General features: G+C 44.5%; 2 protein-coding genes and 2 long non-coding RNA genes across 5 annotated transcripts; 2 read left to right on the forward strand and 2 right to left on the reverse strand.

The window, feature by feature from the left end:
* The first annotated feature begins 9,059 nt into the window (after window positions 1–9,059).
* On the forward strand, window positions 9,060–11,143 carry LOC147967862 (uncharacterized). The gene is made up of 2 exons (XM_087523288.1): window positions 9,060–9,483; window positions 10,986–11,143. Exons 1-2 carry the CDS (start codon window positions 9,060–9,062, stop codon window positions 11,141–11,143), a joined length of 582 nt encoding a protein of 193 aa, XP_087379414.1.
* Window positions 11,144–11,995: 852 nt separating this feature from the next.
* On the forward strand, window positions 11,996–18,040 carry LOC125531476 (uncharacterized). Its single transcript, XR_007293254.2, has 2 exons — window positions 11,996–12,366; window positions 17,205–18,040. It is a non-coding gene; the product is annotated as an uncharacterized LOC125531476 (long non-coding RNA).
* Window positions 12,426–17,652, reverse strand: LOC125531475 (uncharacterized). Its single transcript, XR_015603892.1, has 5 exons — window positions 17,514–17,652; window positions 15,003–15,127; window positions 13,987–14,417; window positions 13,818–13,914; window positions 12,426–12,992 (listed from the first exon to the last, which is right to left on the reverse strand). It is a non-coding gene; the product is annotated as an uncharacterized LOC125531475 (long non-coding RNA).
* Window positions 17,817–20,647, reverse strand: LOC147967863 (uncharacterized). 2 transcript variants are annotated; one of them, XM_087525411.1, is made up of 5 exons: window positions 19,387–20,647; window positions 19,222–19,317; window positions 19,074–19,145; window positions 18,274–18,538; window positions 17,817–17,954 (listed from the first exon to the last, which is right to left on the reverse strand). In XM_087525411.1, exons 1-4 carry the CDS (start codon window positions 19,564–19,566, stop codon window positions 18,467–18,469), a joined length of 420 nt encoding a protein of 139 aa, XP_087381537.1. In that variant the 5' UTR covers window positions 19,567–20,647; the 3' UTR covers window positions 17,817–17,954; window positions 18,274–18,466. The 2 variants fall into 2 exon arrangements, with proteins under 2 accessions (XP_087381537.1, XP_087381538.1); XM_087525412.1 differs by having other exon boundaries at window positions 19,222–19,308; window positions 19,387–20,327.
* Window positions 20,648–22,538: the final 1,891 nt, after the last annotated feature.

A 22,538-nucleotide genomic window follows, 5' to 3' on the forward strand; every position in this document is an offset into this window, starting at 1 on the left:
CCAGTCTCGATTCGTGCCAACCCAACAGACACTTTTGGAGATACCTGTAGTGTACCTTTATAGCCACCCAGTTACGTTGTGACGTTTGGCACACCCAAAGCACTCCTACGGTATCCGGGAGTTGCACAATCTCATGGTCTAAGGAAATGATACTTGACATTAGAAAAGCTTTAGCATACGAACTACATGATCTAGTGCTATGCTTAGGATTGGGTCTTGTCCATCACATCATTCTCCTAATGATGTGATCTTGTTATCAACGACATCCAATGTCCATGGTCAGGAAACCGTAACCATCTATTGATCAACGAGCTAGTCAACTAGAGGCTTACTAGGGACATGGTGTTGTCTATGTATCCACACATGTATCTGAGTTTCCTATCAATACAATTCTAGCATGGATAATAAACGATTATCATGAACAAGGAAATATAATAATAATCAATTTATTATTGCCTCTAGGGCATATTTCCAACAGGATCTCCGATGACATGGATCACGACGAGTACGACTCCTTCAACCCCGTTCTCTTGAACGCTTCCGCATAGCGATCTACAAGGGTATGTAGATGCACTCTCCTTCCCCTCGTTGCTAGTCTCTCCATAGATAGATCTTGCTGACACGTAGGAAAATTTTGAATTTCTGCTACGTTCCCCAACAGGAGTAGGGTGTGTATTTATACGTGCATACAACGACTTGTGGAATGGCCAAAGAAGTCCCTGCCGAACACCCCATGGGCGCAAGAAGTAGATGTGTAGTTTGTGTTGGAGACAATTACGGGCGCAGGATGGATTGGATCAAAAGCAGAAGAATTGGATCAAAGAAGAAGAAGGAGATCGGGTTGGATCAAAGAAGTGATAAACCCACTTGGATCGTGGTAGGCTAGATCTTTCCGGTAACCTACCTTCCTTGGGTGCGGAAGAGCTCGATCCAGAGCCGGCCATGATGATGTAGAGGCCGGTGATCGTAGAGAGATCGAGATGGAGAGGTGGCAGTGGTGCTTCCCGTGAGCACTACGATTGCCCTAGATCGGAAGGGATATCGGTGGGGAGTCTGGCGGCGCGGTGAACCTCATACCGTGTGCCCCGGCCCCCACCTCTCTATATATCGCAGGTCACAGGGGCCCACCAACCATAAGAGGGTTGGGCGCCCCCGATCAGGGCGCGAATAGATCAGGGCCCGATGGGCCGTTGGGCCCACTCGGTGGAGAGATCAACCTAACATTCTCCCCCTTGATCTCAACTTTTACTTTTAACCTTATACTTTCTAGTTTATTTGTTTCATCACATATTGGTACATAGAGCATGTTTCATCGTCACAGCTTAATTGCCGTTAGAATCATACAGCTACAACATACGTTATGATCATAAGCAAATTCTGTTCCTTTTGGGCCTATCCAGGAATCATAAGGCTTTCCCTTAAACCCATGCCGGCTAAGTGTTCCTTCAAGACATTGGGTGGTAAGCCTTTTGTTAGCGGATCAGCAAGCATATCCTTTGTCCTTATATGCTCGAGACTTATAGTTTGATCCTGGATTTTATCTTTCACAACATAATACCTTATCTCTATTGTTTTGGCAGCATTACTCGACTTGTTGTTGTGAGCGTAAAATACTGCGGGTTGGTTGTCGCAGTACATCTTTAGTGGTTTGTGAATATAATCCACCACTTTCAAGTCGGGTACAAATTTATTTAGCCATATCGCCTGCCCCGTGGCTTCGAAGCATGCTATGAATTCTGCATACATCGTGGATGATGCAACTATTGACTGTTTGGAGCTTTTCCACGAAATGGCTCCCCCAGCGAGAGTGAAGACATATCCTGACGTGGATTTTCTATCATCTCTGTCCCCCGCAAAATCTGCGTCTGAATACCCTTTTATCTCTAGGGAATCACTTCTCCTGTATATTAGCATGTAGTCCTTTGTGCCTTGCGCATAACGCAATGCTTTATTTACCATCTTCCAGTGCTCCATGCCTGGATTCTCTTGATATCTACCGAGTACCCCGGTGATAAAAGCTAAGTCAGGGCGAGTGCACACTTGTGCATACTGTAAGCTGCCAACTGCCAAAGCATATGGTACTGCTTTCATTTGATCGATCTTGTACTGGTTCTTGGGACATTGGAATTTCCCAAAACTATCGCCCTTGACTATAGGAGCAGGTGTGGCTTTACTCGCATGCATATTATACTTTTTAAGAACCTTTTCTAAATATGTTTTCTGCGATAGTCCTAAGACTCCATTGTTCCTATCTCGGTGAATTTCTATGCCCAAAACATATGATGCTTCACCAAGGTCTGTTATGTCAAAATTTGAGGATAAGTATTTCTTTGTTTCTTGTAGTAGACTAACATCACTACTAGCAAGCAGGATATCATCCACATACAAGATTAGGAAAATATATTTCCCATTTTTAAACTTTGCATAAATGCAATTATCGTCAATATTTTCTTTAAATCCAAAACTTTTAATCGTTTGATTAAACTTTAGATACCACTGCCGAGAGGCTTGTCTTAATCCATAAATGGATTTCTTCAGGCGGCATCCCATATTTTCCTTGCCTTCCATGATAAAACCCTTGGGTTGTTTCATGTAGACCTTTTCTTTTAAATCACCATTCAGAAATGCTGTCTTAACATCCATTCGATGTAATTCTAAATCAAAATGAGCAACTAATGCCATTATGATTCTGAAGGAATCCTTACATGAGACTGGAGAAAATGTCTCATTGTAATCTATCCCTTCTCTTTGTGTAAATCCTTTTGCCACGAGTCGTGCTTTATACTTTTCTATATTCCCTTTAGAGTCATACTTAATTTTGTAGACCCATTTACAGCCTACTGTTTTGGCTCCTTTAGGAATTTCCTCTAAGTCCCAAACATCTTTAGAACTCATCGATTTCATCTCGTCTTCCATTGCCTTCATCCACATCGATGAATGAGGGCTTCTCATGGCTTCTTCATATGAGGTGGGATCTTTTTTGATATGAACCATTTCTGTGTTATAAACTTTAAAGTCAGTTGAAATAGCTGACTTTCTTGGTCTTGTAGACCTTCTAAGGGCCTCAGTTTCTGGCACGTCCTGTGCCTCAACTTCTGGCACTTCTTCTAAAATTTGATGTTGCGCCTCCCTTTCATGCTCAACAACGGGTTCAGTCAGCTCCTGACGGACAGGTTCCGGGTCTACCCCCAAGGTTGTCATGGGTGGAGTTGCAACTGGTAGTGAGAAAAATGGCTCCTGAATCATCGGATTAGGTGCATGCACCCTCTTCTCCTCAAGATCAATTTTCCGAGCTACCAAGCTCCCCCTCATCATTTCGTCCTCAAAGAAGACTGCATGTCTCGTTTCTACAAACTTTGTATATCTGTCTGGGCAGTAGAAACGGAAACCTTTTGATCTGTCTGGATAGCCAATGAAGTGGCAACTTAGTGTTTTGGGATCTAACTTTGCAATGTTTGGATTAAACATTTTGGCCTCAGCAGGACACCCCCACACCCTGAAGTGATGTAGGGAGGGCACCCTTCCTGTTCATAGCTCGTACGGTGTTTTGGGCACCGACTTGCTTGGTACTCTATTGAGAATGTGAATGGCGGTTTTAAGCGCCTCCATCCATAATCCCAATGGCAAGTTGGAATAACTCATCATGCTGCGCACCATATCCATAAGTGTACGGTTGCGCCTTTCAGCTACCCCATTTTGCTGAGATTCACCTGGCATTGAATACTGGGCGACTATGCCAGTCTCCTGTAAGAACTTTGCAAAAGGTCCAGGGACTTGGCCATATGGAGTGTGCCGACCGTAGTACTCTCCCCCACATCGGACCTTACTATCTTTATTCTTTTATCATGCTGATTTTCAACTTCAGCTTTGAATATTTTAAATTTATCCAACGCTTCAGATCTTTCTTTGATTGGATAAATATAACCATAGCGAGAGTAATCATCTGTGAATGTTATGAACGAGTCATATCCATCCACACTTTTCACCGGAAATGGTCCACAAATGTCGGTGTGGATGATTTCTAGTGTGCTTGAGCTATGGATTGCACCCTTTTTGATTTGTTTTATATACTTTCCTTTAATGCAATCTACACATTGTTCTAAGTCTGAGAATTCTAACTGTGGAAGAATTTCACTTTTGACTAATCTTTCTATTCTCCCCTTCGAAATATGGCCCAAGCGACAGTGCCATAATTTCGATGAGTCGAATGTTCTCTTTCTTTTCTTTTGTTCTTTATTCGACGCGGAAACATGTTCATTCACATTGCATACAGAATGCACTTTTTCACGAAGTGATAACAGATAAAGCTCATCATGTAGTAAAGCATTACCAACATAAGCATTATTATACAAGATGGCACACTTGCCATGTCCAAAATAACACTCATAATTTTCTTTGTCCAAACATGAAACGCTAATTAAGTTTCTATTACATGAAGGAACATAAAGAACATCTCTAAGTAGAAGCTTGAATCCATCAGCTAACTCCAAGGAGATGTCGCCGACAGCTTCAACTTCTGCTTTTATTCCATTGGCTACCTCAATGCCTCCTTCTCTTCTTAGCGTAGTCCGGGTCGAATGGAATCCCTGTAAACAATTTGCAACATGAACAGTTGCCCCTGAGTCAATCCACCAAGTAGATTTTGAAAACTGTGTGTACAAGGATTCATTTACTAAGGAAACAATGTTGTTACCTTGCTTTGCCATTAAGGACTTCAGCCAAACAGGGCAGTCTTTCTTGTAATGCCCGGTCTGCTTACAGTGGAGACAAGTGTCTTTGTCCACTGGGAAAGACTGTTGCTGACGCTGATGCTGATAGGGAGCTTTTCCTTGTGGCTTTGAAGGAGAACTTTTGTTGTTTTGATTGTAGTTCTTTTTCTTATGATCCTTCACATAGTTGAGTGTTCCACCATGTGAAGCTTTTAGTATGTCCTCTTCTTGGACACACATAGCAATTGTCTTTTCTATAACCCATGTTCCAGGTGACATATTATAATTCACAACAAAAGTTTTAAATTCCTTTGGCAGTGAAGCCATGACAAGGTGGACCAGGAGCTTTGGTTTGATCTCCAGATCCTCATCCATAGGCTTTAACTTTGCTGCCATATTGCTCATTCTCAAGATGTGTTCTCTTATTCCACCACCTGTGTATTGTTCCGTCACAAGTTGTTTTAACACCCGGGTGGCATAAATCTTTGAAGAGCCAGTGAACTGGCTCTTTATCTTTGTCAGCAACTCCACAGCTGAAGCGCACTCTGCAATGGAGCCCACAATGGTGCTCTCAATTGTATTCTTTATAAAGGCCATGCATTTTTTATTTGCATTGACCCACTTTTGGTTGGCTATGATGTAGGACATCTCCAAAGGAGCATAATCCCCTTCCCTTTTAGCCCATGCAGCATCATCCTCAGTAGTCTCTCTTACTGGCTCTGTAGGTCTGGCCGGCTGTGGTTCTTCCAGAACACAGTCCAGATCAGCACAAACAAATGCTAGTTCAACTTTCTTCCTCCACTCAGTGTGGTTGTCACCTCTGAGTGTCGGAACTTCTTTTAGGCAACTCATCAAGTGAAAGCCTCCTGAAATCACAATTTAAGTGACATCAATATAACAATCATATGCATTAATCTAACGTTGGTCAAATTAAACATATAATTGTCTATGCAATTAAATCTATATTACCGTTGGGCAAAATATTAGAAATAAATGCACCTTTAATTTCAATAATAAAATATGGTCATGTTATTAACAACGTTGGTCATAAGAATAACATAAACATATTTATTCTAATTATAACTTTAACATGCTCTTTTAATAAATCTCTCTAAACTTTTATTTTCAAGAAAAAGAGCAATATTAATTCTGTACGCAGCGGAAAAAACATGAATAAAATCATGAACTTTTTATTCTTTGCAGAAATTTTTCTTTGATCAAATGAAAAAATTCATGAACTTATTTAATAAAAAATTCATGAACAATTCTTTTTCTGGAAATTTCCTTTTTATATTTCCAGAGACTTTTCTACTTTTCTATATTTTCTAAGCAAAAATTTCGTTGGAAAACCATACAATATTACAATGTATCCAAAACTCCGGACAGAAAACATTAAAAGGAAAAAGCCTCAACCAGCTGTTGCCCCGCGAGCCTACTCGGCTCGCCGCGCCGCACTAGCCGGCCCAGCCGCTCTGTCTTTCGGCCTGGTCCGCGGTCACTTTCGGCCCAAAGGCCAGTGGGAGACTAGGGTTTTCATCTGGACCGTCCATCACGATCGACGGCTGTCCGCTGATTTCGCTGGAACAAAACAGAGAGTCTGATCCCAGTCCAACCCTAGCGCCCCCACTCTCTACTCAATCTGTTTCTCTACTCGCTCAGTCTCTCCCGACGGCGGAGGAAACAAGGCTCGGCCACCGGCCATCCAGCCTGGCCGCCGGCGACGGGGGCTAGAGCCACCGCGCCGCGCTAGCGCCTCCTTTCCATTCCCCTTTCCTTTCTCCACCTACTATGGCAGAAAGGACGAGGCCCGGCTGCGCGCGCTCTCCCTGCGCCGTTCGCGTCGGCCACCGGCCGGTCCTGCCACCGGCGACGGGGAGCCGCGCCTCTCTTCCTTCCCCGCAGGGAGGTTTCGGCCGACGGCGCGCCAGCGACGGCGAGTTCATGCCGCCGCGGCCACCCGGTCCTCTTTCCCCTTCCCGTTTCTGTCTTCTCCATCTCCACTCCAACAGAGGGAGAGAGAGATATACTCCGACAGCGCCGTTGCCTCCCCTTCGGCGGTGGCGCGTTTCCCTTAGCGGAAGCGCGCCGCCGTCGAACGGCGTGGCTGCGGTGCCAACTTTGAGCTTTTCCTTTGCCCCGTGAGGGGTGGTACCTTCGTCCGACGCCTCGGCTTGCCGATGCGCGTCGAGATCGAGAGGGTCAGCGCGGCCTTACGGCGGCACTCTTTGCCGGCGAGGCCTGAGGCCCTCTCTGGTGGTCTTTGCCCTGTTCTAGGGTCCTTTTGGGGAGAGAGATTTCTTTTTCTTTCTCTGTTTTATCTTTTTACCGAAAAACATCTAACCAAGATGGCCTGATACCATTGATAGACCCACTTGGATCGTGGTAGGCTAGATCTTTCCGGTAACCTACCTTCCTTGGGTGCGGAAGAGCTCGATCCAGAGCCGGCCATGGTGATGTAGAGGCCGGTGATCGCAGAGAGATCGAGATGGAGAGGTGGCAGTGGTGCTTCCCGTGAGCACTGCGATTGCCCTAGATCGGAAGGGATATCGGTGGGGAGTCTGGCGGCACGGTGAACCTCATACTGTGTGCCCCGGCCCCCACCTCTCTATATATCGCAGGTCACACGGGCCCACCAACCATAAGAGGGTTGGGCGCCCCCGATCAGGGCGCGAATAGATCAGGGCCCGATGGGCCGTTGGGCCCACTCGATGGAGAGATCAACCTAACAAGAAGAGGAAGGAGATCGGGTCTGCTACGGTAGCGCACCGTGCTCCTGGTAGAGAGGAAGGAGATCGCGTGATGGAGAAGATCGGGTCGACCCCTGCATCATATCGATACGTAAGAACGCTTCCTCCTGAACGGGAAAAAGGAACAAAATAGACGCCCAATTACGTAAGAATGCATGGAAAAAGATTAATAAACGTATGAAGAATTAAGAAAGTTTTTTATTATTATTATCAGATATAAAAGAAGTAAATTATGGATTGATGTGTATGTCCCTGTTTCGGCTAGTGAGCCTCCCTGGCATATCACCTTTGTTTATGGCGAACCACGCACGGAAAATACACCAAGTGTGGGATGCAATGCGGCGCTTGCACAGCCAGAGTAACCTTGCCATGGATGCTTGTTGGAGATTTTAATGAAGCCATGTGAGACTATGAGCATATGCCAAAAACTCACTAAAATTTTAATGAAGCCATGTGGACTGGTCGCGCGGAATTGCGAAAAAAGATGGACGCCATGAATGAACTGCTCTACAAGAAGGAAATGATGTGGCTCCAACCGTCTCGCATTGATTGGTTAAAGGAGAGGGACAAAAATGCAAAAAAAAGTTCCATCGCAAGGTTGTTTGGCGTGCTAGGAAAAATAGAATCAAAGGCCTAACAGATATCAATGGGGCATGGCAGCAGGATCAGAGTGTTATGATGAACATGGCAAAAGAGTACTTTGAGAATATGTTCACGCCCGATCCAAATATCTATCTAGAGGAGATCATGCACCTATTCCAAGAAAAAATAAGTTCGGATATCAGCAGCGGAGCTATGTTGGGGCCAGGGGGCGCTGCCCCCCCCCCCCCCCCCAAGCCTTAGATCAATTTCTGAAGAATTTTTTTTAGGGGAGACTTAGATTAGAATTTTAAAAATATTTGGCACCCCAAAATACTGATGATTTACGTTTCACCCTCAAGTGGCTTACGGCTAGCTCCGCCACTGCCAGATATGAATGATAACTCATCTGCTCTTTTCACTCGTAAGGAGATTAGCAATGCACTCTTTCAGATCAAGTCCTTAAAGGCGCTAGGACCGGAAGGCTTCCCTGCGAGGTTTTTTCAGCAGCACTTGGGCATAATTGAAGTAGGAGGTTATTGGGGCTGTCATGCTATTTTTTTTTTTAGTCAGGTATTATGCCAAAGTGAATTAATCCACACCCATTGTGCTTATTCCGAAGGTGCCTAACCCCACTAGACTCACTAAGTTTCGTCATATCAGCTTATGTAATGTGTTCTACAAGATAATCTCAAAATGCCTAGTAAACTGTCTAAGACCCTTACTGGATGATATTGTGGCACCAGAGCAAAGTGCCTTTGTACCTGGAAGGTTAATTACTGATAATGCTTACGTTCCTTTTGAATGTATCCATGGCATTAAGCCAGAGAAGGACCCTATAAGTAGTTTTTGCGCATACAAGTTGGACCTGTCAAAAGCATATGATAGTGTGAACTGGGAATTCGTGAAGTTGTTCAGTTAAAAGCAAAGACACCAATTGATGTAGATGGACGCCCACTAGAGATATTGCATGAGAAGTCTGATGCTACCCTGGGTGCTAGATGGACTGGTTGTACATGGCTAGATGAAGCTCAATGTAGATGGTGCCTACATCAAGGAGGCAGGCAAGGCCAGTGTGGGGATGATCCTCTGTGACAGTACCGACGGGATAGTCTTCTCACCGTGCAGAAATCTCTTGCACTGTGTGAGTCCATTGCAAGCTGAGCTAGTGGCATGCCTGGAGGGGCTCAATTTTGCACTGCAATGGTCTACTCTTCCAATCGATGTTGAGCTGGATTGCAAAGTCGCCGTGGATTTCATTCAGTCACAGTCCACGGACAGATCAATGAATGCAATGCTGGTGAATGAAGTGAGGAAGCTTCTTAATGAGAGGGATAGCTCAATTGCTCATTTTAACAGGAACCAAAATGCTATAAGTCATAGATTAGCTACTTTTGGTCGTGTTGAAGCCCCTACGGCTCTCTGGATCAGCTTGGGGCCTACTAAATGTACCACAACTCTGTATGGAGCATCTCCCTCCAAGTTGAGCAAGTTGAGCAATGAAATCCCTTTAGCCTTGCAAAAATAAGTAAATTATTCACTTAATTGTGACAAACCGGACGAAAACGGCAGCAACACGTTCATATAGGGCACCTTTGGCCGATGAGGCTGCCCATGTTGATCCACACGACGGGTTTGTGTGTAAAATGTCTGTGTTGTCACTTTTCTCCAGGCAACACTCACCACGACAAGCACACGAGTTCTGGCCGCATGTGTCGCAACTCCGAGTCCAAAAGGCGAGCCACAAAGGTTTAGCCAGGTGTTGTGAGCGGTTGCCAAGCGAGACCATCCGTCACACATCAAAGAGATCACGACAAATCCACGGACGAGCTGACTAGTACAATCTTGTGATCCCGACCTTACCCATCCTCATAGTTGTTGGCTTGTTGCCACACGGGCTGTCGACGAGAACCGCCTCACACTGCAAATTCCACAAGCCGAATCCATCTCCGAGGCGATCGCCCTAAAGAGGCCAAGCAGTAGTGCCAATCATCGTCCGATCGACCAAGCTGCCAAGATTCTCTCTCTGAAGATTATGCTTTTATTCTTTCTTTCTATTTTTGCAAAAGATTAGTCAAGGTATCCCCAATGCAGACCTCAAAACGCCTTCATCCATTTGAATGTAGTTCTGGACATAGTTTGCCATCAAACATGGTACCCCCGGTCTACGAACCAATCTGGATGACCGAAATCACATAAACCAGACACAAATCGAGGGACTCTGGGAGTTCGAACCGCTGCCACGCATGTGCCTGCCATCCCGGACCTAACCATAAATATTTACCGCACCCGCGACCACCCCTGCGTGAAGCGGCTGCGGCACATTCAGGTCGGTCCGGAGCACCGGCACCGCATTCATGCCGGCCCAGAGCGGGCGCAACCTCTCACTGGACCTGGCATTGACGTAGTGCATTGGTCGAGAGCGCCGCCTGCGCCGCGTCCTGATTTCTGCAATGTTCAATGCCGAAGCGACGTGACTGGAAGGGACAGAACAACTATCTACTGCATTCAAACCGGCTGCCCGTCCGCTCGCTTGCTGAAATTAAACAGGTGCGGCGGTCAAGAAACCCACTCTAGCATCCGTGCCGACACAGTCCGCCGCTTTACCTGACTAACACTCACTATTTAAATGTGGCCTCGCTCGTCACCATCTGCAGTCCGCTTCCAATCCTGCTCAGTGCACCACCTCTCCGTCGTGCACCACCTTCTCCATCATCGCGAACTCTAGAGCAATGTGGAACAACCTCTCGACGGAGCAGTAGTACGAGGTGGCCAGCATTGCGGGCGGATGATAGAGTCGTCGTGCGCGGAGGATATAGGCAGGCTTGCCAGCAAGCTCGCCGAGGTGACCGATAATGACCCAACAATGGAGGAATACTCTGACAAAGAGGCGATGCCCCTGCACGCGCAACACTTTGACACTGTCATGGCGACACCCCTGCATGGGCAGATGACAGAGTCACCATGGAACAGGCGGAGACGCACTTTGACGCTGTCATGGCGGAGAAGCAGTTGGCGCCGCTGCTAGTGTCGATGTTTTGTAAGGTGCAGGAGGAGCAGCGCTACAACCTCGTCCTCCTCCCGCATCACCGGTTCATGGAGGGGTAGATCTACGGTGAGTTCGTGAGCGAGAAGGCTATGATGGCCATGGCCGGGGAGAACCCGAACTTCATCGAGGTGCAGCGAACGCTCTGGGAGGCTGCACGCAACGCTCGCCTGGTGGCGTCGGACGCGGAGGCGACACTGGCGGTTGCGGACGGGAACCTCGGCAGCTGCTCCATTGGCGCCGCTACAACCACGAGGCAAACCCTTCCACGTCGAACCTCACCTGCACTAGCGACACCTAGCCCGCAGACTCCGACGAGGAATAGTAGGACATGGGAGACGACGGTGTCTCCCGTCCCATATGTGGGCCAGTTCGTGTTCCATTTCTTACTCTTCTTCGCCGGCGACTGCAGCTTCACTTCCCGAGGCTCACGGCCGCGGAACATGGACGCGGGGAACAACAGGAGCTTGAAGAACATGCAAGATTTATACTAGGTTAGGGTCCAGTTGCTTTTGTTTAATGAAATATGTCGAAAACGTGGACCGGTTTAAATAAAAATCATCTGGTTTGCATGAAGATTGTTGGGGTCATGTTGTGGTCATCGGGTGCGGCGCAACCAGGTCAGCGGAGTTGCTACATCTCCACAAGGAGATCTCTGCATGCACGACCAAGCGGCTTCTTCCTCTCCGTTGCGTGCGGTTCTACTCCAAGATATCTGGCGTCAGAGAGATCTTGTTCCTCTGGTTCTAGAGGAATGCTAGAGATCTTTTTATTTTCGTCAAAAGGAAAAAAAAAGAGTCCTAGAACATAAATGAGGCTTTTTAGCAGTATATAAAAAAATTACTAGATCTTTTAGTTAGCCAACAACCCAGAAAACAACACGGGCAAGCTATAGCAACCGTGCCGTGCGAAGTACTAGTAGATGCGGTCGATGTGTACGCCACATCCCAGCGAGCCTGCACGCGTCCTCCTCTCCTAACGCGTGGCCGTGGCCGTGGGCAATACATCATCAGCGGCCACAAACAGCGGCCGCCGCATCTCACGAGGGGGGAGAAGCACCCTGATGATGGGTGATGGCGCCATCGATCGGAATCGGAAGGGAGGACGGACGATGGTTGTGCCGCGCGGGCGATCGATCGAGGTCATGGTGGACGCAGCCGAGGAGATCGATGAGACGGCCGATCCATCGAGGTGGACGCAGCCGACGAGATGAGACAGCCGAGAACGATGGATGAGATCCTCGATCGGCCTTCTCATGTCATCCATCCTTCTAATTCCCTACTAGGTTTGGATCTTCTTATCGTTCCTCTTCTCTCATGGTGTTTATGGTTGGAGTTTTCGTCGATTTTTCGGAAATTTTGGTTGGGATCCCCCTGTTTCTTCCGGCCGGGGAAGGTTGCTGACAGCCAAATTAACCTCACAATACACCAGTACAAAAACAGAATAAAGCAAGACCAAATCCATGTTTTTGGTTCCTACTCGTAGCATTTGTTTACAGAATCCGGCTGCCAAATCATCCGTTTGGTCTCAAACACTTCCAGCTGGGCTGGCGCGGTATTCAGCCAAATCTTCTATTTTGGTCTCATACGCACGCACACTTCCAGCGCTCCTATCCAAAAAATTACACTTGCAGCGCGCCCATCCAGAAAATTACACTTGCAGCGCTCCTATCCAGAAAATTACACTTCCAGCGCAGTTTTTCATCTTACAAAAAAGATCAGGTGTTTTGCACCGCCAAATCTTTCGTTTGGTTTCTTACGCGCAGTTTACCAACCAGTGTTTTGCACCGTCAAAAAATACCCATTGCTCTCGTCACTTCCATGCATGCTACTGAATTCCCAAAAACGTTGCTTCAGCCTCCTTGCTTGCAATCTCCTTGGCTGCCTCCACCACCACCAGTCTCCTTGCTTCCTGCAAAATATGTCAAACCAATGCATGTAAAGCAGATCCTCCGAGAAATTCATCTAGAGTATTTATAACCATATACAGATAAAACAAGCTTTATGATTGATTGATTGATTTATTTAAAATTTTGGAACAAAGGACACCCCGGATTGGGTTAAACAAAAGGTTGTGGTCTCACTGGACTTTGCAAAGGCTAGACCCGAGCCATGTCAAGTGCATCATAATCTCCTACTACTAGCTAGTTAGCTGGGCAGAGTTTACAGCAGCAGGCACAACTAGCTCACTTGACCAAAAGGTGCCCTGCTCACAAGTCACAGCATGATGCCTGGTTGTCCGCCTGATTCTACTCTCTGGACATACCACCACTGCTTCAAATGCCAGGAGCATTTATTGAGAATGTACTAGGTCAGGACATTTGACATGGAGGCACTGAACTCTTTGTCCCTGCTAATGATTTGAGATATATTCATGCAGCAACAATTTATTCACCATGCTACAAAGTACTCCTACAAACCAGTTTCCATTGTCTGCATTGCATGGTATGGCCATGGACCTATATATGGTCAGACTACACAAGACTAAAAATTAGCAATTTCTGCTGTGAACACCAACTGGCCATGGACCTATGGGGAGACTGTAGGAAGCCAATGTTTGACCCAACAGACCAGCTCTACTCTGGCCACATACGCCTTTCAGAAACCACATGGTGTGGTATGAGCTAAGTAGCACCCAACACAAGACCATGTAAGCATGTCGTAGCAGCACAATGAAAAATAAAAACATGCATGACGAGAGAAAGGAGTTTAAATCTAAACAGGAAAGGCAACATACATGGTTGGCCCACGGTGTTGTAGATCAACGTCCAGGCATCAGGGCACCACTGCTCGAACTTGCGCAAAACAGCACTTTGGCTACCCCCAAGGTGCGTCTGCAGTTAACCAAATGGTTAATCAATATTAACACCTTGTTTGGCATGCAAGCTAGATGGAGAATTAGTTACCTTAATGTAGTGAGGGTACGTGGAGAAATGCTTCCATAGGTTCCTCACGAGCCTGACAAGATCATTTGGATAGTCAATATCACAGTTCCATATGTATTCCCTGATCTTGTTGGCCGCAGCTCTACCCTCGGCTCCTTGAAGTTTCAGCGCCGCCTTCCTTTTGTTGTTATCTATGTTCGCTCTTTCCATCATTTCTTTTAGTGTTTTCAGCTCCTGACACATGTCATCTTCAGACTCATTTCTTGGCCATCTTATTCCACAAGCATTAAGAGCCGCACTACAATCTCGAGTTGATGAGAATATGTCAATGAGATACTTGCTCTTGTCTTCATCATCCCACTAAATGGGATAAAACTTGGCAACTTTTGCCAAATTTTTGCCAATGAAGTCAGGACCATGTTTCTCAATGAAATCACAGTACGCCCTGGTCCCTGTGTGCATTTGTATCAAAACGTCGGCTGTCATAATTTTCTTTATCTCCGCACATAGTTTCACATATAGTTTTTCCATATACTTTTGAGTCTTATCCCCGAGATCCTCAACTGTGAATTAGTGGAGTTGGTGAATCAGACAGATGTGGCCAGGAGCGATAAATTAAATTAGACAATAACAAGTTGATATTAAGAAACGCTCTTAGCGGATAATTTTGTATGCAACCTATAAAAAACATAAAGGTCAAATATGTTAATGTTGAAGTTTTAAAATTTTGGGTGCACATACTTGTATTCACCATCTACATGCAAGATCAATTTTCCTATATTTTCGGAACTTAAAAATGTCTTCTTTTTCCAAAAGAAAATCCTATCTGATTCAGATGGTCCTACGAACATATGCACATTTTCGTGTAAGCAAATATGCAACATTATATCTAAATTAAAATATGCTTATAAATAACCTCCACAAAACAAAATTTTGCACAACATAACCCAATATTTTTTTATTTGTAGAATAAAATTATAGTGTTTGTATAGATTTTAGAGACGCACTATCTTAGGAGAGTGCAAAAAAGAAATTACCATCATCGAAGAATACTTTAAGTTGAGGTTGACCATTCACAGTCTTCAGATATAGGTTGTCAACTGTAAGGTCTTTCGGACACATCTTACGTCTAATCATCTTGTCCAAGATATCAAGTAGATCTCTGTGAAACAGTATCTCAGTTAGTGTGCAGTGGAAGTAAAAACATTATATTAGTTATTGTGCAGTGGAAATAAAATATTAGTACAAACTAGCAGATCGCCGGTGCGTTACTCCGAAATTTTTTCGTTCTTGCATGCATTGTCTAAATGGTTGTGTTGTTGGTACTTATTTTTTTCTCAAAAAGAATAATCCCAAATTTTGGGCAAAAGAGAATATATTTCCAAAATATAGGATCAATTAATCATAAGATTGTGATATATATGTCTATTACATAGGTTGGATAGTGATCACAATAATTACCAGTGATTTAAAGCATAATAAAAGGTGATTATATACATGTGTAACGTGGTCCATTCTACAACCACCCCTTGAGAATTGTAGATGAAATATTCTACAACCAACCCTCCTAGATCAGCCAAACCCACTCAAAAGTAACAAATACTGCAGGAGCAAACCCCACCGCCCTAAACTAAAAGAAAAAACGCCGCACTAGACCCATCTTCCCAGCATTGTGCCCCTATCACCCCAAGGCCACCGCGCCGCCACACCCTCCCCTCCCCATCGCACCTCATCGCCATAGTTTTGCATCAGCCCTATCTACCCTCCAATCCAATCCACCTTCCCGTGCAGCCACATAGGAACCGCGCCGCCGCCACACCTAGCCTCGACCAGCCACCCCGCGCCGCCACCTTCTCCTTGGTCAAAGGCAGCCAAGGATGTTCGACTACGGCACTGCTTCGGCTAGAGGAGGTCTTCCACCTTGGTATGGTCAGAAAGGTCCATTAGGCGAGTCCCCCTCCTCTGCTCTCCTCGGCAGGCTGGTGATCATCAAGCACACGGACGCCCATGCACAACTTTTAAATTCGCTCCACACACGATGACGTCCCCTAACTGATGTCCATGGCCACAGCTAGCAGGGCGGAGTGTGGAGCAGGATCACTCTCCTACCACATGTTGCAACACCCACCATCTACAATGAGAATGCTCCGCAGATTGTCGATGTTTGATTTTCTATCCCTGTTTATTTTTGTGTAGTTTCTGCTTTGCGAGAAGTTCACATATTTTGTTGCAGGAGGTCTGCTAGTTGCCTCATGATGGTTCATTTTTTGCCAAGCCAATTTGCTAGTTCACCTCCAAGGCTCCACCCCCATCCCGCGGCAGTTGACACGTGGACAGTTAGTTCTCAACCCTGTCGTCATATCATTAGCGACATTCCACACATTTGGAAATAAAAACATTCGTCAAAGAGTTGCAAAAATTAGTGATACAGATGAGAAGTTAATTTCTCAGCTTGTGGGAAGCTTGTCGTTTGTCGAGAAGTTCACTTCCTCACACAAGGAGTACTTATGAATCGGGAAGTTCTGTTCATTCGTTCGGGAAGTTCACAAAAATGTTGGGAAAAATATTTTTTGTTCGGCAATTCACGTTGTTCGTGCTGAAGTTGGCCTTATACTATGTGAGAAGTTAGTTAACTTTCGGCAATCTAGTTATTCATAGGGACAGTTCACATGTTCATTGGGGGTTCACCCAAAAATAACACTCGAATCTAACCATTTTTTAAACTTCTCTTAAATCGCAAGGAATTTGAATGAAGTGTTCCATACAAAAAGAAAAGTTACATCTAGTAAATATCTTTCCAACGGTATTTTGTTTGCATCATTTCGATAAGTGGTTTGAACATTTTGATAAAAATGCGCTCCATGTCATTTGATATGAATTGCACAATTTTTAGAACTGCTCTTGAACCTTAAATTTTGAAAAATATGCTGCATGAAAAAGTTGCGCCTAATCAATATCTTTCTAACGGTATTCACTTGCATAATTCCAAAATATGGTTTGAAAATTTCTTGTTAAACAGAAACAAAGGGCTGGTTGTACAACAACCAGTTGTATATAGATGTAATGGTTTGTGGGAATGACATAAATGATATAACGTTGGGAATAAATCGATTAGGCGCAATTTTCATGTAGAATGTTTTTTCAAATTCGTTACGGCCTAATAGCAGTTTGAAAACTGTGTCACGCCACTAAACTGTGTGCCTCACATCGCTATTGTTGCCTCCCTTTGCGCCATGCAGGTTCCGCTCCGCATATGGATGAGGTGAGATGGATGATGGCATATGCTGGTTCGGTGGGTTTCTAGTTGTAGAGTATGTCTAAAGAATGGTTGTAGAATATATCCAGCCCATATATATATAATAGTTACGGTAACGATTCTTAGTAATTTAAGACATAAATACCCACTATATATAGCAGTATATATGTTTTAGATAATAATACGCCAATTGTTAGTAATTCAAAACATAGTAACGATCGAAGTGAATGGACCGTCACCAACCCAGATCCTATTATAAGATTGAAGGTGTGATTCTGCTGAAAATACTTACAGTGTGATTCTGCTGAAAACAGGGGTGAATTTTCCATCCATATTTAAAATCCTGTTCTCTTCAATCTTGTTCTTTTCACCATGCTTGAGCCATCCATTTAAGGTACCATCAAAAGAGCTGGTGGATATTATAAGACGATAATGTGGGTGCAACTTGTAGATATTCTGCAACACCACCACATTTGGGTGCCTCCAGGTGCTCATCAGTCGGAGCGAAGAAAGAACTTTGTGTTTGTCTTTAGCATCATACCACTTCAAGAGGCAATCAGTGGTGAAACTCCCTACAGTGTAGGTTCCTCTGAAGAAGGCAGTAGGCACCTCATGAAAATCAGAAAGGAAGTCTTTTTTCTTCCCTAGCTTAATGGCCTTGACAGAGCAGCTGCGGTTTGTGTTGTCATAAGAAAAATACCGCGAGTAGAGTGGAAGGTCCGGTTTGTTCAACCTGGATTCGAAATGTTTGTAGTGAGGTATGAGATTGTATTTTTAAACTAATAGGAATATACAGGAAACATTGTATTTTTAAACTAATAGGAATATACAGGAATCTGCATGAGAAATATCTAGTGTTTAGATGATATCATGCTACGAACTCAGAATTTGACAACAAAGGAGATATGATAAAAAAAAATTGCATCATGCTTCAGCCGATAAAAAGAAGTGGGAGTTCAACATATATTTCATAGAAACATGTAAAAAATGCGTACATGACTGACACTTGAATCCTTGTGCATTTACAAGGACAATGAGAAAAAAAACATTACCCAATGAGAAACGTCGTGGGTGGACTGTCCAACAGAGAAACACGATAATTATCAGCCAATTCATCATTTGTCTGAGTGTTTATATGTCTTTGCCTCTTGAAAGGAAGTTCCGTATCGTGTTCGACACGTCGCTTTAGCTCTCCAACATCGGCATCAGATTGTACCACCACATCATAATCATTGCCACACCACTTCACTTGAACAGTAGTTGTCTTGACGGGCACATGCTCTTCCAGCATATCTGTATCAGTGGATGATGCCATGTCTGCAATGTGTAGAGTAGAATATAAAGGTAGCATATCAGAGGATGTGTGTGTGTGTGTGTGTGTCTTTAATGCTGATTTGCATGCCAACATCCCTAAAAATAAATAGACATGGAGAGATGGGCGTGTGTGTGTTTAATGCGGAACGCGCATGCCAACAAAGGAAAATGAAGTGTTACTAGTACTAGTACTCCTACCACTGCTAGTAGTAAATGTGAAACCACACTGCCCATTCACAGTCAGCTTACTGTGCCCTCCAATTAATTCAAGCATTGAATAATCTGAAGCAACAACAAGTTTTCGCATGTTCCTCCCCATTAGTCAGGCTTCGTAACTAGTAGTTGAAAAGGTACTCCGGTACAGCAAGTGAAGCACAAACACAAACCTAGGCTAAACAAGTTTTGTCTTTTGAGATCTGTAGCAAAATTGGCTTCAGAGTTCACAAATCGCAAGCCCCAAATCACATGCATTCCCGGTAAATTAGCAAGCCGGACATCGAATAGGACCACGCCAACCTCCAGGCAGGGATTATTATACCTGAGAATTGCCGAAAGTCGGTGGCCTAGCTGCCGTCGTCCTCACCGGTCCCGATACAGCCCCGTCACCTAGCTAGGGTTACACACAAAGTGAAGCGAATGGAAGATCCAGCAAGTGTAGAGGAGGAGCAAAGGCCGCGATGCCCTACCTCGATGTTCCAGCGACTGCCACCGCCGCCGCTGCCGACGACGACGCCGCCGACGACGAACTTGGGAGCCGGTCTGTTCCTGATAGGCTGCGTATGCTGCTCCAAATCAGTCGAGGAGTGATGATCGGCACGTGCAGACCGGGTGAGAGAGTAGGGGCAGCTTACCCGGAGGCGCCAGGGACCAATGCCGCCTCCGCCGCCGCCGCCGCCGCCGAGATTCCGGGAGCCCTCTTCGCTCCGTAGTCTGAACGGTGGTGAGCGAGGTGTGGCTGTGTGCTCGTGGATTTTGTTTGGTCCTTGGCGTTGGGGGGAGCCCAGCCCGGCCCACCGCTGTCGGGGCTCCATGCACACGTCCCCCCTCAATCGACGGTGTGGATCGCGTGTCTTGCGTTTGTTCGCTCGCTTCTTGTTGTTTTTTCATTCTTTCTGTTGTGGGTTCTGTGTCTCGGTTTTCTGTTTGGTTCTTCTCTTTTTATTTATTTATAATTATTTTATTACTTTTATTTTTCGGTTTTCCTTTCTTTTTCTTTTTATTTTTCAGGTTTATTTTTCCTTTTTTTTGCTTTTCCCCTTCTTGTAGATTTATATACTATAATCATTCTTTTCAATATTCCTTCCATCACATAAACCAATTACAAGTATATCAGTTGTGATAACATATTATACATATATCGGTTGTAACAACATCTTGTATTATGTAACGGAGGGATATAATATAACATGAAAATTTTCCCCTAAAAACAAATATAATATGAACATGTTTTTATAAATAGTGAACTTTTTTAGTGTATGAAGATTTTTTTTAATATATGATGAAAACTTTTCAATGCAAAACGATTTTTTCCTAATGCAGGATGAACTATTTTTAATATACATGAACATTTTCGTGTGTATTTTTTTAATGGAGAGAGTATCACATGCAAAGAAGTTTTGGTGCAAACTGATGAAAACCACATGGAAACGATGTCTTGAAGTTTCAGACAAACCTCAAGAAAACTACAGAATTTGAGAGTATGGTGTTCTATTGCCATGCGAAATCCCCAAATTCAGAAAAGTTATCATTTATGATCTACGAAAAAAGTAAAATCAGCATTGAACTGTGTCGAACAATAAACATCGCTAGTCATTGTTGAATTTGTTCTTTCCATAGCTTGTAAATGGTAATGTGTTTTAACTTGTAATTTCGTATGGCAATGAAACATCACCCTCTTAACATCGAGTATATTTGTAGATTTTTTTAACTTACAAACATGGGTTCGACGAAGTTCTCTGAAACTTGATTTTCATGTGATATTCTCTCTATTTTAATGTACGGCGAACTTTAAAAAAATCAGTGTATATTAAAAGTATGTTCTGAAGGAAATATGCACTAGAGGCAATAATAAAGTTATTATTTATTTCCTTATTTCATCATAAATGTTTATTATTCATGCTAGAATTGTATTAACTGGAAACTTAGTACATGTGTTACATAGACAAACAGAGTGTCACTAGTATGCCTCTACTTGACTAGCTCGTTGAATCAAAGATGGTTAAGTTTTCTAGCCATAGACATGAGTTGTCATTCGATTAACGGGATCACATCATTAGAGAATGATGTGATTGACTTGACCCATTCTGTTAGCTTAGCACTTGATCGTTTAGTATATTGCTATTGCTTTTTTCATGACTTATACATGTTCTTATGACTATGAGATTATGCAACTCCAAAATACCGGAGGAACACTTTGTGTGCTACCAAACGTCACAACGTAACTGGGTGATTATAAAGGTGCTAGAGGTGTCTCCGATGGTGTTCGTGGAGTTGGCATAGATCAAGAATAGGATTTGTCATTCCGATTGTCGGAGAGGTATCTCTGGGCCCTCTCGGTAATGCACATCACTATAAGCCTTGCAAGCAATGTGACTTGAAAGTGCAATCTTGCTCTTAAAGATTATTTTTGATATTGATGACAAATTTACATATAGGAGACTAACCGTGTTTGCTACGTATATACACAGGTTGTTAGTTCTCTGTTTTCTTCTAATGTGCATCATGATCACATCATATGAGATATTACTCAAGCAAATTATCAATGAGGAAAGGAGCAAACAAAGATGAAGCATTGTGCTCTTTTATATTTCTTGAGTAATAGGAATCCCGCACTATTAAGAGGGGATCCGAGGTATAGGTTCAAGGCTTGCTCATATTTTGTATCACAAGAACTTTTTCTCAAAGGACCAAAAATCCCTAGCAAAACCCCTTAGCCAAAACCTACTACTGTGTCTCTACACAAGTACCTTGCCGGATCATCCGGACGGGGTCCCAGATCATCCGAGCTAAGCCCGGATCGTTCGGACCTTACTCCGGATCATCCGGGGTAATGTACGCCCTCCATCACAGAACCATGGTGACTGAAGCCGGATCGTCCGGATCCTGTCCCGGATCGTCCGGATCCTGTCCCGGATCATCCGGGTAATCTTGCCCCTATTTTCACAGAACCTTGGTGGATGTAGCCGGATCATCTGGACAGTCATCCGGATCATCCGGGCTCCTCGCAGCTCTTCTATTGCCACTTACATCCGGGCCTTCAGCCAGATCATCCGGGCCTTTAGCCAGATATCCGGATGGTCTTCCGGATCATCCGGGCAGGTCAATCTCTGTCTAAACGGCTCTAATTCTCTTGTGGTATAAATAGTCCCTTACCTCTTCGAGATAAGGTTGAACACTTCACTCAAACACACCTCAAGAACACCACTGCTCCCTCTCCCTTGCTCACACACTAAATCTTAGATCCCGTTTTGATTCTTGTGAGTTTCGAAGAGTTGTTCCAATCAAAAGAAAGATCTTTCCCCTCTCCTTGTGACCGAAGCAAATCGTGAGTTGAGCAAGTTTTGAGCTTTTCCCTTTGGATCTTGTTACTCTTGGAGGTTGGAGACTCCTAGGCGGTAGGAGTCTTTCGGAGAGGAATCGACCTTTGTGATTAACCCGGATAAGTTTGTGAGGGTTTGGAGACCACCCCAAGGTCTACCACTAGTGGTTGAGAAACGCCTCCGTGGTGTTGTCTCAAAGGGAGAATAGGGTGAGCCTTCGTGGCGTTGGTGTGCCTTCGTGGTAACATCCACCTCTCTAACGGCGACGTAGCTTCCCTCCAAGGAAGTGAACATCGGCATACATCCTCGTCTCCCGGAGTTGCGGTTATTCCTAACCCTAACTCTCTACTTGTGGTTACTTGTCTCTTGCACTTACTTATATCATATTGTGTTTGCTTACTTACATACTTGTGTTACTTGCATAGCACTTAGTACCACACTTGCAATTGTTAGGCCCACTTTCA

This window comes from Triticum urartu, chromosome 5A (genome assembly GCF_056163025.1).
Source record: "Triticum urartu cultivar PI428250 chromosome 5A, HENAU_Tu73, whole genome shotgun sequence".
NCBI classification, from domain to species: domain Eukaryota; kingdom Viridiplantae; phylum Streptophyta; class Magnoliopsida; order Poales; family Poaceae; genus Triticum; species Triticum urartu.